Here is a 17184-nt window from a genome sequence, read left to right as displayed (position 1 = left end):
TGTGTCAACTGAATTAATGTAATGAATTGACATGTTTGATTGTGGATATACACCGTTCTTATGGTGTGTCCTGTTTTATTTTCTAACCTATGAGGTCTTTCCAGAAGAGGTGAGAGTTAGAGCATGACGAAAAGTGTATTTTTGAAGCTGATGCACACATGAATAGGGAACTCTACAAATCTGGAAAAAAACTGCAAATGAGACACTGATTGAATCTCAAACATTTATTTGGTATTTCTGAATCTGCTCTAAATTAATATCTGCGGTAATAAGATAGTGTTCCCTCTAGTCACTGATGCAGTTACACAAAAAAACAAAAACAAACTGATGCAGTTACACTAACCGACCTGTGGCGCATGCGCACACCGACAGAGTAGACCTGACAACGAGCTATCGGATGTGATCGTTTTGATGATATGGGCTCTGCGCTGACGTTTAAATTAATTGGATAACCCAAAGTGAAAGCCTTACAAACACCTCATTGTCACTTTATACGTATTTAAATCGCCGTTCAGCAGCCTTGCTATGCCGGTAAGTCGCCGCGCCTGTCTGCATTTTTTTTGTTTTGTTTGCAAAGGGGTTCCTCCCTTCCTCCGACCGCACTGGTGTGATGCTAACCGGTTAGCATCGTCGTTCATCTCTGATACTAGGAAATAGCGCACCACTCGCAACATTACGTTTTACCAATCACCACACACACTCAGTATTAGGCGTTATAAACACTGGAGTTCAATACTAATGATTTTATCTAATTTGCTGAGGTCCGTCTACCAACGTTTGTGCCTAAGGTTAATTTAGCAGACGGCTAAAGCTAAGCAAATGACGTTAGTTAACCTTTACAAACTGTTCATCTTCTGACCCGGTTTTATTTCCTTTATAATTATTCCCTTTACCAAATGTTAAGCCTCAAATGTATTTTACATCAATAGATATCTTATCAGCCATTAATTTATGGGATGACTGATCCTTCATTAATATTTCAGAGAGCAGACTCAGTGTTTTCTTGAGGTTTGACTCTGCAATTTTATAGAGAAAATGCATGAACAGTGACACTATACCATAATCTCATGTTATCTAAAAGAATAGAACATGACAGCCATCATTCCTGTTATTTCTGTTTATTGTAAATGAAGGATGCAACGACATTTGAATGGTAGGCTTCATTATAACCGCTAAACCCAACTAACCCTATGTGCGAAAATGTATACCAGCTGCACAAACATAAATTGAAATATTTCCATTTTTGTATATTCTGGAAAAGCACAAATGTCAATTTACAGTGTTTTAATTGTTTTCAAGTGTAAAAATACGTAAAATATGACCCAAACAGTATGTAAGGGTTAACCAGCGTACTTAGCTTAATGCTGTCTGCACAGGAACTGCTCAGTGTTAATTATTTACTAAAAACAGATGGGCAGCAATGTCCTTACGTCCATGTTGAAGAATGTGTATGTAGTTAGTTGATTAACTAGATAACTTTACCTAAGGTACATTAAATTCAGTTCAAGTTTTATTTGTTTGGCACCATCTCATACAACAGAAGTTCAAAGCGCTTTACATAAAAACAAAATAAAACCACCAAAAATGTGCTCATAGACAAAAAACATCCATGCATATACACACACACACACACACACACACACACACACACACACACACACACACACACACACACACACACACACATACACACATAATTTGTGTGTATGTATATACAAACAGACTGAACAAATACAGTAATTTCATTTAAGGAAATCTTTAACTGGATGAATGTCTTCAGTTTGCTTTTGTCAGAGCAAGTCTCAGATCTGCAGGCAAACTGTGCTTTTCTTTAGGTGCATAAATGCTGAATGCTGACTCATCAGACTTTGAAAATGCTCTAGGCACATGGAGGAGATTTCCACCTTGTGATCTCAGAGATCTGCTGGAATTGTAAACTGAAAACATGTCTGATATGTACTATGAAGCCAAACCATTAAATGCCTGTCACTTAATGGACCATGTTAGCTTTTTACTTCATGCTATTACAATGTCTTTCTTCAGTGTGTGTGTGATTCTTTTTTTCTTTTTTTCAGAGCAATAAGCTTGACAAACCAGAGATCAGTGATAATGTTAAGGTGGTGGTTAGATGTCGGCCCCTTAACCAGAAAGAGAAGATGATGGGCCACAAACAGTCCGTCATGGTGGACGAGATCCGTGGGACCATAACGGTCAACAAACTGGAGACTACCCATGAGCCTCCCAAGACCTTTACCTTTGACACTGTGTTTGGACCAGACAGCAAACAGCTGGATGTCTACAATCTCACAGCCCGCCCCATCATTGACTCAGTATTAGAGGGATACAATGGTATACAAAAAAAAAGTTAAATTTTTATTAATAAACCATTCACCTCAGACGTTCTGTCATACGAACATCCATTTTTATAGCCTCTTACATAAACACTAGGTTAATCGTAATTTGATTGTCGTCATACTAGAATTGCTGGTTTCATTATGAATCAGTGTGTTGTGACCTACTGTAGAGTATATAGCATTCACCTTGGTTACTGGGTTTTTCCCCTTTTCCACAGGTATTTTGGGTATATGCAGGAAGTGTAGTAGAGAGGTGGCAAGTGTGTAGCCTAGCTGTTATTATAAATCATAATAATAATTATTATTATTATAATGTATTTTATCTATAATGTACTACATACTGACTCTGATGGTATGATTGTTATGATATGCTGTCCATTTCAGGTACTATTTTTGCATATGGACAAACTGGCACAGGGAAAACATTCACCATGGAGGGTGTCAGAGCAGTCCCAGAACTCAGAGGGATAATCCCAAACTCCTTTGCTCATGTTTTTGGTCACATTGCCAAGGCAGAGGGTGACACTAGGTAAGAGAGCAATCACTTTGTAAATATCAAAAACTATTTTGTCTGCACATAAATTAGCCACTTTTTATTTTACTACCAAAAATCATCACTTCAATTTATTTATACAATTTGCCAGGAAGGTATAAATTATAACTTTAATGCGTGTACTCCACAACAAAAGCAGCCTTTTAAAAACATGGACCTATGGCACAGTTATCAGTATATTGCCTTGGTTTTGCACTGAAGCCACAGTTTCATCTGAATGTACTATACTTCTACTAGTAATATTCAACTGAGGCGGTGGCTTTTGTTTATCAATCAAGTAACAACATATCCTAATCATACATGGTTTCATTTAGAACAATTCACCACCCAGAAAACGCTTGTAAAGAAAAAGTAATGAAGGACATCGTTGCGCACATCTGATTTTACCCAAGTGAGAGAGCTTGTAGGTATTCTAAATTCTTACACTATGTTTTTTTTGGGGGGGCTTTTTTGCCTTCATTTAGACAGTTAGGCAGAGAGGCCGACAGGAAACAACGAGACAGAGAGAGGGGAATGACCTGCAGCTTAGGTCCCCTGCCAGATTCAAACCAGGGACGCTGCGATTATATGGCATGCATGCTCCACATCTTACAATATGTTTTAGTTGCATCGAGTATACTACCGGAATAAATGTGTCTTTTGAATTCTAGAGGGCTTTCTTCCTGTTAGTTGGAGTACTATCAGTAATCAGTGAGCTACGCTACCTGCCCTACAGCCATAGAATAAGGGATCAGTATCCATAATGATGAGTTGAACAGTTGTCTGTTTCCACTGTCAAGAACAAGTTTTCTCCATTAAACTGATTATGAAAGTTTACCCACTGCCTGGAAGAGGAATGGGATTGTTTTTGGTTGTTCTGGTTAGATTGATTATGTATGGCATGTGATGACAGCTCTTGTAAAGGTTTCAATTTCTGCATATATCTTACTGTATGTACACACATTAAACTTCCACAGGTTTTTGGTCCGTGTTTCGTACCTGGAGATTTACAATGAGGAAGTGCGAGACTTGTTGGGCAAGGACCAGATGCAGAGGCTGGAGGTAAATTAAAACTCTAAATCATAGAGTTCAATGATTAAAAACAAGACCGTCTGTCATGACAGTCATTTTTTCAAGCGTGGAAACTTGTGAAAGGTGGGAGAGCAAATTTACACAGTTTCCTACGTTTTTTTTTTTCTTAATAGGTTAAAGAAAGACCGGATGTTGGCGTGTATATCAAAGACCTGTCTGGTTACGTTGTGAACAATGCTGATGACATGGACAGGATTATGACACTAGGCCACAAAAACCGTAAGCAAAGCAACAAATAGCTCTGAGAAGGAAATTGACGCCCACAGAATCGAGCATTGATCTGAATTTTTCACTAACATGTTAAGCAGTGCAAAATGTAGTAAAACCACATTAGACTGACTGTGAGAAGCACAAATAAACATTTGAAGAGGCATTAGCAGTCTTGGAGTCTTACATATAGGATTGTGTCGATATAGGTTACTGCTTTACATAAAACAAAACAAGTCTAATAGTTTATTATTTTAAATCCAGTGCATGTTTGAAATGAACAGAAGCTATTCAGCTATGGGCTTAAAATAAATGCATGCTATCAATAGGACAAACACCTCAGCAAATTGAATTTCAGCACAAATTTTAAAGTTTGTAAGTATATAAGAGTGTTGTCATAATAACTCATATCAGTCATGTCAAGTCAAACATGATCTCCCTGTGTTTAGGGTCTGTTGGTGCCACAAACATGAATGAACACAGTTCCCGTTCTCACGCCATCTTCACCATCACCATCGAGTGCAGTGAGAAGGGTGTGGATGGAAACCAACATGTCCGCATGGGAAAACTTCATCTGGTTGATCTTGCAGTATGTATTTGCAGCCTGATAGTTTTGAGTAAAAACAGAAATGTACCTCTAAATGTCCCCCATAACTGCCTGCATTTGCTCAAGTCTCTCTCTCTCTCTCTCTCTCTTTCTCTCTCTCTCTCTCTCTTTCTCTCTCTCTCTCTCTCTCTCTCTCTCTCTCTCTCTCTCTCTCTCTCTCTCTCACTCACTCTCTCTGTGTGTGTACTGTCACTGTTAACTGTCACTGAACTAACTGATAATGCACATTCTGAACTGATGTTATATCTACATTTATCTATTTATTAAGGCCGTTATTGTACATCTACTGATGGCACTGCACCTGAGCTGTGGCTCTGTTTATTTAGATTTGATCGTTTAGATTGTTATTAGTCAGTTCACGTATGTAAGTACACTGGTCAGTAACTTTATTGTTAGGTCTCTGAATAGTCTCATATAATTTACTGTCTGTCCTTTTACTGCATCGTGCATGAGAGTGGCAAACTTAATTTCAATGTACAATGATAATAAGATCATATAGGGTGGATATATGCCTTTTAGCTTCTAGTCCATCTGACCCTCACTGTTTTGTCTGCCCTGCTCCCTGCCTACAGGGTTCAGAGAGACAGGGCAAGACGGGAGCCACAGGTCAGCGCTTAAAGGAAGCGACAAAGATCAATCTGTCTCTCTCTACACTGGGTAATGTAATTTCCGCCTTGGTGGATGGCAAGAGCACGCACGTGCCCTACAGGAACTCCAAACTAACTCGTCTGCTGCAGGATTCGCTCGGAGGAAACTCCAAGACCATGATGGTACAATGAATGTTTGAAACACACAAGCTGTTGTCTTTAAAGCACTTCATGCACATTGACTGTTTCCAAACATAAAATCTTAGCATTTTGCCATGCTTGATCATGACATTGCAGTTTTTGCCACACATTTTAAATTACATATTTCTCCCCACCAGTGTGCAAATATAGGCCCTGCAGACTATAATTATGATGAGACCATCAGTACCCTGCGCTATGCTAACAGGGCTAAAAACATCAAGAACAAAGCCAGAATCAATGAGGACCCCAAGGATGCCTTACTGCGTCAGTTTCAGAAGGAGATTGAAGAACTGAAGAAGAAACTGGAGGAAGGTAATGATGTAATGTTTTGCAGTTCAGCTGTGAACACCGTACAAAGTAATTATGCTGTTTGAATTACAGTATTTCTTTTGCTGCATGTTTCTTTAAAATGTGCTATTGTAGGCGAGGAAATCTCTGGCTCAGATGGTAGTGGATCAGAAGAGATGGATGAAGGTGACGATGAAGCAGTTGATGCTGGAGATGGCCACAGGAGAAGAAGGGGTAAGAATTTGCAATTAATGTGCACAGGGCGAGCATGCAGCAGCAAACAACTAAACAAATCAATTGAAACAATCTTCACATGTTTGTGAGGGATGTTTAAATGTGGTTTAATTTGCTTTTGGTAAATGGTTTGATACATATCTGGTGTTACCTCATATCTCTGTGTTAAACTGTGATTAGTCAGCATTATTGAAGTTGAGCACCAGCTCAGATAATTATCTAGTTCAAGCTGCTTTGGTGTCAGTAGCTTGGCTCCACTTTTTTTTTTCTTTTTCTTTTTTTAACTTGCTTACACACAACAGTTTGACTTAACACATTTAGGACTTCCCCTGGTATTCTCACCCTCTACTTGCTCTAATTAAATGGAATTTGTGAAATTCAGATGAATAAGAATACATAAAGTGATTTAATTATGTTGCAATGCTGATGATCTGTGAGGCCAGATGTATTGGTATCTTTTTATATTTTCCTTTTTTTTTTTTAAATTAGTCTTCTTTTCAACGTTATAGTATTTGGTTAGTCTGAATTAATAACAACTAAACCATTTAGCCTCTGTGAGTATGGTGCTCACCTGTAACTCCTACTTGCATGTGTGCACCCACAGCTGCCTGATTTTTAGGACCTATGTAAAGCTCTCCTCTCTCCGTCTCTACCTGTTTCTCACTTTATGATTTCAAGTTTTATGGTACTTCTTCTGCTTCCCTTTCAGACAGTAGCAATAGCAGCAGTAGCTCAGAAACTGCCCACTAAGGACAAAACTCAGACTAGTGGGTTTGAGCACCCTCTGTTCTACCAGCCCATCTGCCCACTAACTTGAGCCCTTTTCACCCATGGCACCTCTAAATGTGCTGGTTTAATATTTAATGCACGCCAGTGATTTTGGCTGTTTATACTGAAAAAATGACTGGTATGGGTTTTTTGCTCATGACCAGTGCGGATTCTCTTCTCAGCATGGTGAAAACACTGCTGCAGAATGTCAAGTTGCGGAAAATGAGTGCTCTCAGTTCCCACTAAATACTAAGGATATTTTTTAGCTGAATGCTTTATTTTTCTCCACGGCTTCATTGCTAACTGAAGTCATTGCTTATGGAAGGTCGCCTCCGCGTATGCATCCTGATAAGTTGGCAAAGTATCCTGTAGCTCCTCTTGAAAGATGTTCTTAATCAAGTTGATTCTAAATTAAATAAGACAGATAATTCTGCTGACTGTGAAGCACAATCTGACCACGTTGTAAAGTCTCTTTTCAGTTCCTTTTTAGCTTGCATGCTGTTTCAGGGTTAAATACTTTTCCTGTTTAGTTGGAAATAATTTTGAGTAATTGGTTAATGTCTGATATATTTCACCTCATGTCGGTGTTTTTCTACGGGTATTTCCGGATGCCTTCATATCATTTCATCAGCTTGACTCATCTCAGTGGTCTGTTTACCGCTGTGGTTTTTTTCGATTGTCAAATATGTGAAATTTCTCTGCTGCCAGAAAAAAGTGTACAGAAGTGGATTTGACATGATGTGCATCATTATACGACAAGCTTGCATGAAAAATACAATTTCATGTAACATTAGGAAGCCCAGTTTTTAAACTTTGTTGAGTTTATGTATTCATTCTTGTTTATTAGCAGAACATGATGATTTAATTTTAATTAAGTTATTTTGGACATATCAGTAATAAAAGATTGGGTTGTGTTGCAGACTAAAATCAGGAATTCTTTTGAGTGAGTGCATTTTTTCTTTGTTCTTCGTAAATAGGCGGCAGTAGTATGTTAACAGGAAATTAAGTAAGAGATGGGAAATACCTGAAGACACCTTAACCGCATCATCATGGTGCACTTTTAAAAACTTTTTTCTATTTGTCCCCTAATCTTTTATTACTACGTATTATAATACTTATGCAGATGAAATATGACTGCATGTATTTTGTCATTGAAATATAATATTTGTGCAGACTAGGTAAAGAGAGGCATGTGATCTCTTTCCAGTATGGCTTCATTATACATTTCTCTGTAGGTTTTCATTTAATTGACACTTGAGCTGTCTTAGGTTTGCAAAGGCAAATTGTTGTAACCTCTAGATTACAGTACATGTGTGAAAGGGGCTTTTTAGTTTCTCTGTGTCAGATGTAAGTCTCTGCCTCTTCTGTTGGCACACAGCCCAAATACCCCACTGCTACTGACCACACTACTTTATTTTCATGTTTTGACAAGGATATCTTGGGACAGATCTGTTTTAGGGCGTTTTCACACCAACAGCATTTAGTGCGTTTTAATCAAACCGTGGTTTGTTTGACTCCTTGTTTTGGTTTGTTTGCGTCGGTCAGAATGCAAAAATCACACAAAATGTGCTACTGACAGGGCGAGGCCATGCAGACAGTGCATGAATATGACAGCAGCAGTGAGACGCCTGACATGGACATATGCTGTGCACTGTGCACAGTTTATAGAGGTCCATTATAATAGCAGACTGTGACAGTGAGTCAGTGAGGAGCGTTTTTTAAAATGATTGCGTTATACCCGGCCTTTAATTTCTTTGCGATTAACCCGTTAACGCTGATAGTACTAATATTTATATTATACACTACCGGTCAAAAGTTTTAGAACACCCCAATTTTTCCATTTTTTTATTGAAAATCAAGCAGTTCAAGTCCAATGAATAGCTTGAAATAGTACAAAGGTAAGTGGTGAACTGCCAGAGGTTAAAAAAAAAAAGGTAAGGTTACCCAAAAAGAAAAAATAATTTATTATACAAAATGGCCTTTTTCAGGGAACAAGAAATGGGTTAACAACTTAAAGCTGTTCTGCAGCAATGGAGGTTGAAAGTTGGTGCTACCAATTCCTACAGATGTCCCAACTCTTCTTGGTTACTTACAACCCCATCTGTCTGCATAAAAGTAGTGTTGGAACACACTGTGGTCCCATACCCTTGTGAACATTATTTGAACAGTATTGTACTACAGAAAGTAGTGCGTTGCTGTAAAAATGGCAAGAAAAAGGCAATTAACAATGGAAGAGAGACAGACCACCATAACACTTAAAAATGTAGGTCTTTCCTACAGAGAAATTGCAAAAAAAGTCAAGGTGTCAGTGAGTACAGTTTCCTTCACCATCAAAAAGCACTCAGAAACTGGTGGAAAGGAAACTGAAAGGAAAAGGTCTGGCAGACCCAAAGTCACAACAAATCAGAGGACAAGTTTCTGATAGTCAACAGCTTGCGTGATAGGCGGCTCACGGGACAACAGCTTCAAGCACAGCTTAATAGTGGTCGTAGTAAGCAGGTCTCAGTTTCAACTGTGAAGAGAAGACTTCCAGTTGCAGGTTTGACAGGTCGAGTTGCAGCAAGAAAGCCATTGCTAAGACGTCAGAATAAGAAGAAGAGGCTTGCCTGGGCCATGAAACACCACCAATGGACTACTGAAGACTGGAAGAAGGTGTTATGGACTGATGAATCAAAATTTAAAATATTCTGTTGATCACGCAGGAGTTTTGTATGCCGTTGAGTAGGCGAAAGGATGGTTCCCCAGTGTGTGACATCAACTGTCAAACATGGAGGAGGAAGAGTGATGGTTTGGGGCTGTTTTGCTGGATCCAGGGTTGGTGACTTGTACAGAGTGAGAGGCACCTTGAACCAAAATGGCTACCACAGCATTCTGCAGTGCCATGCAGTACCCTCTGGTATGCGCCTAGTTGGTCAGGGATTCATCTTACAGCAAGATAATGACCCAAATCATACATCCACGCTATGCCAGAACTACCTCAGGAAAAAAGAACAAGAAGGTAAGCTTGAAATCATGGAGTGGCCAGCACAGTCTCCAGACTTAAACCCCATTGAGCTGGTTTGGGATCAACTGAAAAGAAGAGTGAAAGCAAAGCAACCTACAAGTGCCACACATTTATGGGAACTTCTGCAACAGAGGTGTGAAGAACTTTCTGCAGAATATTTGATTTCCATTGTAGAAAGAATGCCACGGGTGTATTCAGCTGAAAGTCTGAAATTTGGCTTGCAGCAAAACTAAACTATGTCCAGTGATTTTTTTCAGTGCAGGTTGTTAACAAAAGATAAACACCAAAATGACCTATGAGGAGTAGTCAGCTCAACTAATATATATTTTGGTTCATTTAGAAATATGCGTATGTAAAACCAAACCGTACCAAAGTCAGTACGCTACATTGTAACAATTTATTGCCTGCTGCGTACCAGACAATCAAACTATAGGTGTGAAAACAACCTTACTGTGTTGACGCTTTGTGCAACCTGGATAGTACATTTGACCTACTTTTTTCAAGCATGACCTAAATGATCACAGTCGTGTCCACATTATAGACAGTTTCTGCATGACATTTAAATATCTTCTGCTCCAGTTTAGACCTCTGCTAGGCTTTGTGTAATCTGTAACCCTTTTCACCAAAGGACACTAAATAGGTCTTCACCTAACCTACATCATGTTTCATTATCAAATTGGGTTTTGGTTTGTTTCTTCACCTCCGTGTCCCTCACATATGTGGTGATTCACTCCGTAGAGTCATAAGACTTTCGAGATCACTCTGTAATGTGTTGCTCTTTGTCTTTCTCTTTTCCTCCTGGTGCAAATGCCTCCTATCTGACTTGCTTTACACCTCTTAATTCAAGAAGAAAGAGGTTGGTGTAAGAATCTACATGGTCCTACTGTCCTGTAGCAAAGGTGTCTCTATTTACATAAATTATCCAGATGGCAGTCGTGTAGTTTTTTCACTAACTCTGACTAATAGATTACAGGTTTATCATATCATCACCACCAACATTTTTTCTGTCTGTCTGGGTATAATTTCCGCTCAAATTTTGCTTACACTAACAATAATTATTTAATACTGTGTATTAGTGAATACAAACTTTGTGCAACTGGATCTCACTGCCACTCGCTGTTAGGATAAAGTTCCTTTTAAAAGAATTGTTTTTGTATAAAAGCAAGTGCATATTCATGAACTAAAACTGCACAGGTTAAATAATACTAATGCTGCTTATCAGATTTATTTTGTGCATTCTAATCACTCTAACCTACACAGGTAGTTAAAGAAGGTACATTTAAATAAAAATGTTCAATTAAAAGCATTATATGGTACCCTGTGTGTCTCCCTAAAGGGAGAAAGAAGGTCTCCCCGGACAAGATGGTGGAGATGCAGGCAAAGATAGAAGAGGAAAGAAAGGCCCTGGAAGCAAAGCTGGACATGGAGGAGGAGGAGAGGAACAAGGCAAGAGCAGAGCTGGAGAAAAGGGAGAAGGACCTGCTCAAAGCTCAGTGAGTCCGCCGAATGAATTTGTATTTCTATCATCCACAATCTCATCATCACCCATCAGCTCATTGTCTGACACCCTCATCTACCTTTGACCCCCTTTAGGCAGGAGCATCACCTTCTGCTAGAGAAATTGTCTGCCTTAGAGAAGAAGGTGATTGTAGGTGGCGTGGACCTCTTGGCCAAGGCCGAGGAGCAGGAGAAGCTCTTGCAGGAATCCAATAATGAACTGGAGGAGCGCCGCAGGAGGGCGGAGCGGCTGAGGAGAGAGCTGGAGGAGAAGGAGGTAAGTTATGCTAGTTCGATCTGAAGAACTAATCCAATGACACAGTACTTAATTAAGTAGACTTCAGTAGTTTTGTGTTAGGTTTGCCACAGTTTCCTCTATATGATCACTACAGTTAGATATCACAGGCTCTTCCTTCCTGCTCTCACACTTTACTTTATCAGCCCTGTTCCTAGTAGACCACACACTCAAACAGAAACATTTACTCCCCTGCAATATAAATATTTCATATCCTGTGCAATAATGTGAATTCAACCAGCCTGTTTATTAAATTATTTACTATATCTTGCTTTTTTACTGATGCTTCTTGCTGATGCTTCTTGCCCCTTTGCTCCTGTAACGCTGTTGTGAGATTGATAAAGGATTATTTTATCCTACTGATCCCTCTCTCTCTCTCTCTCTCTCTCTCTCTAATCAGCAAGAGCGTTTGGACATTGAGGAGAAATACACTAGCCTTCAGGAGGAGGCTCAAGGAAAGACCAAGAAGCTGAAGAAAGTATGGACCATGCTGATGGCTGCCAAATCAGAGGTTAGCATAGCATGGTGTAATGCGTGGGGACAGCCATGTAGCCCACTGAATTATTATTTTTTTTCTTCATTTTAACCTTGTCACATGGCTGTAGTTAGTTTTGATTAATGGGTGGAAGAAAGTAAATTGATCCAGGTTGTCGCGGTTGTTGTGTTTTTAGATGGCAGATCTGCAGCAAGAGCATCACAGAGAGATCGAGGGCCTCCTGGAGAACATCCGTCAGCTGAGCCGGGAACTCCGGCTCCAGATGCTCATCATAGACAACTTTATTCCACAGGAATACCAGGTCTGTCTGGTTTTTTTTATATCATTCTGTATATAATAACCTGACGGAAGATCCCAGCAGACAAACAACTGACACAGTTGATCCATGGTCAATCACTTGAACTGAAGCATTATAATTTTTTTTGTTGGAGCGTGTTTCATACATGCACTGAAACCCTGACATTTTCTGTAAATTACTCAGAGGAGCTGTATGTGTGAAGACAAATATCCAAATCAGTTGGACCAGGCATTGCCAGTGCCCAAATACAAAGTCTGTGTAAAGTCTGTTTGAGCCCATGTGTGAATACAACAGTAATTCAGAGTGAGCAACTGAGCCTCCAATGCTCACCACTATCAGTGTCACAATCCTGCGGTAATGCAGACAGTATGAGCAATCTATCAAACAGCTGTTGAACAAGCAGATCATAAACTAATATAATGTCATTGACTTCACTTCTCATCCACGGCCACTGTTTTACACATGCGACTTGCGCTGGATAAACACAGCCAGCTAAGCTGCATTGTTTGGACTGGGCCTGAACGCTCTACTGTGTAGAGTTCATTTTATCAGCTATTTTTTTAATTTAGTTTAAGTCTTAGTCCTGTGTCAAATGTTCTTATTAGTTTTTGTCATTTTAGTCCACCGTATACTTTTTTTTTTTTGGTCACATTTTAGTCGACTAAAAGTCTCAGCATTTTAGTCTGATTTTAGTCAAAAGAAAACCCAAAGTATTTTAGTCTAGTTTTAGTCCATGAAACTCATTTTAGTCTTTTGATAGTCTTTTTTTGTCTTTGAAAGCAGATTAATTTGAATTATAATTTCAGTCAATCTAGTCTAACCAAGATATGTAATTTTAGTCTTTTTCTCACTCATCTCCCAAGATTTACGTTATCATTACCTGATGAAGTAGCTACACATGTTGAATGATTAGGAATGCAACTTTGCTAAAGGTGTCGGGTCTGATAGTCACAGAAATACATCCAGATATTGTTCTGAGAACATGTTCTGATTTGCATATTTATAAAATGGGACCAAATATGCAGCCTTTTTCTTCCTAGCATACTGTTGCTATCATCAGAGAAAACGTCAAGCTCAACAGAGCTGATCACACCAGAAAGTCAGACACAGAATCAGCATAAAACTTCCGGTCAACTTTAAAAATAAAAATAAAACAATCCGTGCAGCCTCTCGATCGTATTTCAGCAACAAAAACAAATAAAACAGACATATAAAGAGACATTTCTACGTCTTTTTCTACGTAGCCTCCTGACCCCCAGTAGAAGCACAAAAATCAAAGAAAATGACAAAATCGGACTGTTTAGTTGTGCTGCTACTGCAGTAATTACGGTAGCCTATGGTTGCAGGTCGGATTTGATTGGGCTGCCGTAATTACTGTACTAACAGTGCAACTTAATTTAAAAGGTGGATCCTCCCCTGACTACACTCCGCTGCTGTAACGCTCCCGGTGGAGTAGGAGGACACCGGGCAGAGGACAGAGCAAAACTGTGGCACAGCCATTCCGCGGCGTTCCCCGGGTAACGTTGATCCTCACAGTGTCACACACGTCGTCCTGGCATGAGCACAGGAAGCTAAACAAACTATATGATATTTTTGTGTCCTCATTTTTTCACGAGATTTTATTTGTTTTTATTTAATGATTTAGATTTAGTCTTTTTGTCAACAAAAATGCGTGTTAATTTAGTCACAGTCAGTGTTTAAGGACATTGGTGCCGTCTCATCATCGTCTCGTTTTAGTCATGGAAAAAACAGTCATTGATAAATATAGTCTCGTCTGTCGAAATTAAAACTACTACTGTAAAGCTAGCACTAATGGGAGAGAGGATTTCCTGTGATTTCTCATAAAATAAAGGTAGTATATTTCTGCATAACACTGCTGACCCTGCAGCTCTGCAGATAGATGGTATTACCTGGTTTGTCCTTGTTTCTTACTTTTATACTTTCTCGTGTTTTCCTGTGCAGGAGATGATAGAGAATTACGTGCACTGGAATGAAGACATTGGGGAATGGCAGCTGGTGAGCCGACTTTGACACACACACATGCACGCACTGTAGTTTGTGATTTGATTAACTTCAATTTAAAGGTGCAAACTGAGTTATGGACTACTTTTCTGTAATATCTGTCTTTTTACTTTATCTTGCATCTTTCAGAAATGCGTGGCGTACACTGGAAACAATATGAGAAAACAGACCCCTGCCCCAGACAAAAAAGAAAAAGATGTGAGTTCTTTCTATGATTTTTGTACCTGTTTTTGTGTAATGAGTGATGTTTCTGATATTTTACTTCACAATGCATTCTCTCTTCTTCTGTTTCTGCCTGCTGTAGCCATTTGAGGTGGACCTGTCGCATGTGTATCTGGCCTACACAGAGGAGAGTATGCGGCAGTCACTGATGAAACTGGAGAGGCCCAGGACTTCTAAAAGTAGCAAGAGTGGCCGACCCAAGACTGGACGAAGGTAATCTCAACACAGAACACTGACAGTCAACAACCTGTTGAACATTACCACTCAACAGTGTATTTTCTCAGTGTTTGGTTGCGTTAACATTTGTCATTTCAAGAGCCTTATATCTGGATGTGACTGCATACACTTTCAGCTACAGAAACCATATACTGCCAGAAATGCAAGATGAAGAAGAACTACAATAACAATTAAGCACTTGCAACAATTTTGAAAAGTTTAGCAGGCTAGCTAACAACTGTCTATCAGCTCAGACAAACACATGGAAGACTCACGTGGATGGACTATGATATATCTCTATCTGTAATATCTCCATGCTGCTCCCTAACCCATACAACTAATTCAGTGGTTGCACTGAATGGGGGGATCAGAAAAATGCTACAACGCCTTCTGTATGGCCTTGCATGTTGAAATCGCGAGCTGTGTTCTTGCTGTCGCTTGTCACGTGGCATTGAAGGCAGATAGTCGTTTTCAGTGTAATTTCAGAGATATTTCAGCTGCCATTATCACATGGGAAGATCTCATAAATGGCTTCCAAAAACTGTTCAATGGTGAAGAAATAGTAAAAATGTATGTATATATGTATCTTAGGATGACAGATGCCTCTTTCAGAAACCTGATTTTAGGTTATTATTGGTTGTGAACTCAAATGGTTGACCTGTATATTGGACTGTGTCTAGCATGTAGATATGAAGTCTTTGCATGATGCTATTTGCTGTATATCATGATATACAGTTATTCTGAGAACTGAGGAGGCTGAAAGCTTCAAGAATCTGTTGATAACCGTTATCATGCAACCATCTTTACACAGGAAAAGATCTGCGAAGCCCGAAGCTGTGATCGAATCCCTTCTGCAGTGAAGAGACCTTAGAGGCAAGCTTCATTTCACTACAACATTGACGTTAACTTAGGAAAAGAAGTCAGTAGTTCAGTCTGAAGAATTTATTGTTGAACATTATTTAAAATATTATCTGAATACACTGTATAGTTGACAAGGTTTTAAATGTGAAGGAGCTGTTGTTCGCGGAAGAGTAAGACCTCTTGGCCAAGAGGACCTGTTATTTGTATAGTGTAAGACTTCTTTGAGGATCTCCAACATTGTAATGTTGCTTTGGAACACATTTCAGCAGCAGCAGCAGCAGCCTCTGTTTAATTATGCACCACAAGCATTAAGGGGGACATTTACCATAAACATTTAATTTGCAACATCAATAATTTTGGAAATGATCAACAATGAAAGATACTACAGAGGGTTGAAAATAGAATTGTGAACATGAACTAAAAACTGGATCCATATCTTCTGAAAGTTGTTGCGTGGTGTTACATACTACATGATTCACGATGAACACACACAGGTCAAGTCTCAACTGTTGTAATGAATACATTATACCTGAATTCTAATTGGGGTGCACTTTAAATTTAATATGTTACTCTGAGCAAACACCGTAGTATCAGTTTCTTCCACATAAAGAACAAGAAATCATTGTTGGGGACAGATGAGAGAGCTTGTAGTATGTAACTGCGCTTTGTATTTTTCCCTTTAGATCAGAAGCATAGGGGCATGCATGTCAGCCAGCTCATATGTTAGTGCCATTTGCTCATCTAAGCAAGTCATCTTGTTAGATGTTGTGTTATATTGAGATACATACTGTATGCCTTAGTATAATGCACTAGTATGAGGTTTTTGTTAGCTAATTTAATTTTACAATGTTCTGTAGTGGATGCAAACTGATTTTTTTGTATCATAATGTATGTCAAATGTTTACACCCACCATCCCCTGGATATTTTATTTATTAAATTATTTTACACCTTCTATCTCACAAGTTTTTTACTGGAAATTCCAATAGTCCACTTGAGGGTCCAGTGAGGCAAATCCTACAGCTGGAACATCTCTAACATCACTAAGTAATTGATGTCTTAAAAAGTTGCCTCATGTTCAAAAGTCTTCTGTGTAAAACAGCCGTTACTGGGTGAAAACAGTTTCTCTTGAATGATAAGGACAGATTGCTAAATATTAAATATAGTATAGTACTGAAAAATAAGAAAATAAGACTTTCACAACAAATGTAATTGTAACATATAATTTATTGATGTCAATACACGTATAAAAATATTATATGTAGAAAAATAAATACATGCGTGGCACATGGCCATAAATATAAATAAATCATGTAAATGATGTGTTCCTTAATTAATACAGTCACTCCTAATAAGTCAAATGGTCACTCAAGGCTTTTAATACACAGTCATGGGTGTCCTTCAG

At 38.9% G+C, this 17184-nt stretch overlaps 1 protein-coding gene across 1 annotated transcript; it reads left to right on the top strand.

Moving 5' to 3' along the window:
* Window positions 1-393: 393 nt before the first annotated feature.
* On the top strand, window positions 394-16733 carry kif3a (kinesin family member 3A). The gene is made up of 17 exons (XM_062425691.1): window positions 394-531; window positions 2076-2349; window positions 2739-2883; window positions 3864-3948; window positions 4092-4197; window positions 4635-4774; window positions 5365-5562; window positions 5718-5892; window positions 6004-6102; window positions 11211-11367; window positions 11468-11648; window positions 12067-12177; window positions 12338-12463; window positions 14423-14476; window positions 14612-14680; window positions 14787-14917; window positions 15732-16733. The coding sequence occupies exons 1-17, from the start codon at window positions 526-528 to the stop codon at window positions 15778-15780; spliced, it is 2106 nt and encodes a 701-aa protein (XP_062281675.1). The 5' UTR covers window positions 394-525; the 3' UTR covers window positions 15781-16733.
* The last annotated feature ends 451 nt before the right edge of the window (window positions 16734-17184 follow it).

This window comes from Scomber scombrus, chromosome 9 (genome assembly GCF_963691925.1).
Source record: "Scomber scombrus chromosome 9, fScoSco1.1, whole genome shotgun sequence".
NCBI lineage: Eukaryota > Metazoa > Chordata > Actinopteri > Scombriformes > Scombridae > Scomber > Scomber scombrus.
This window is presented reverse-complemented; position numbering and strand designations above follow the sequence as displayed.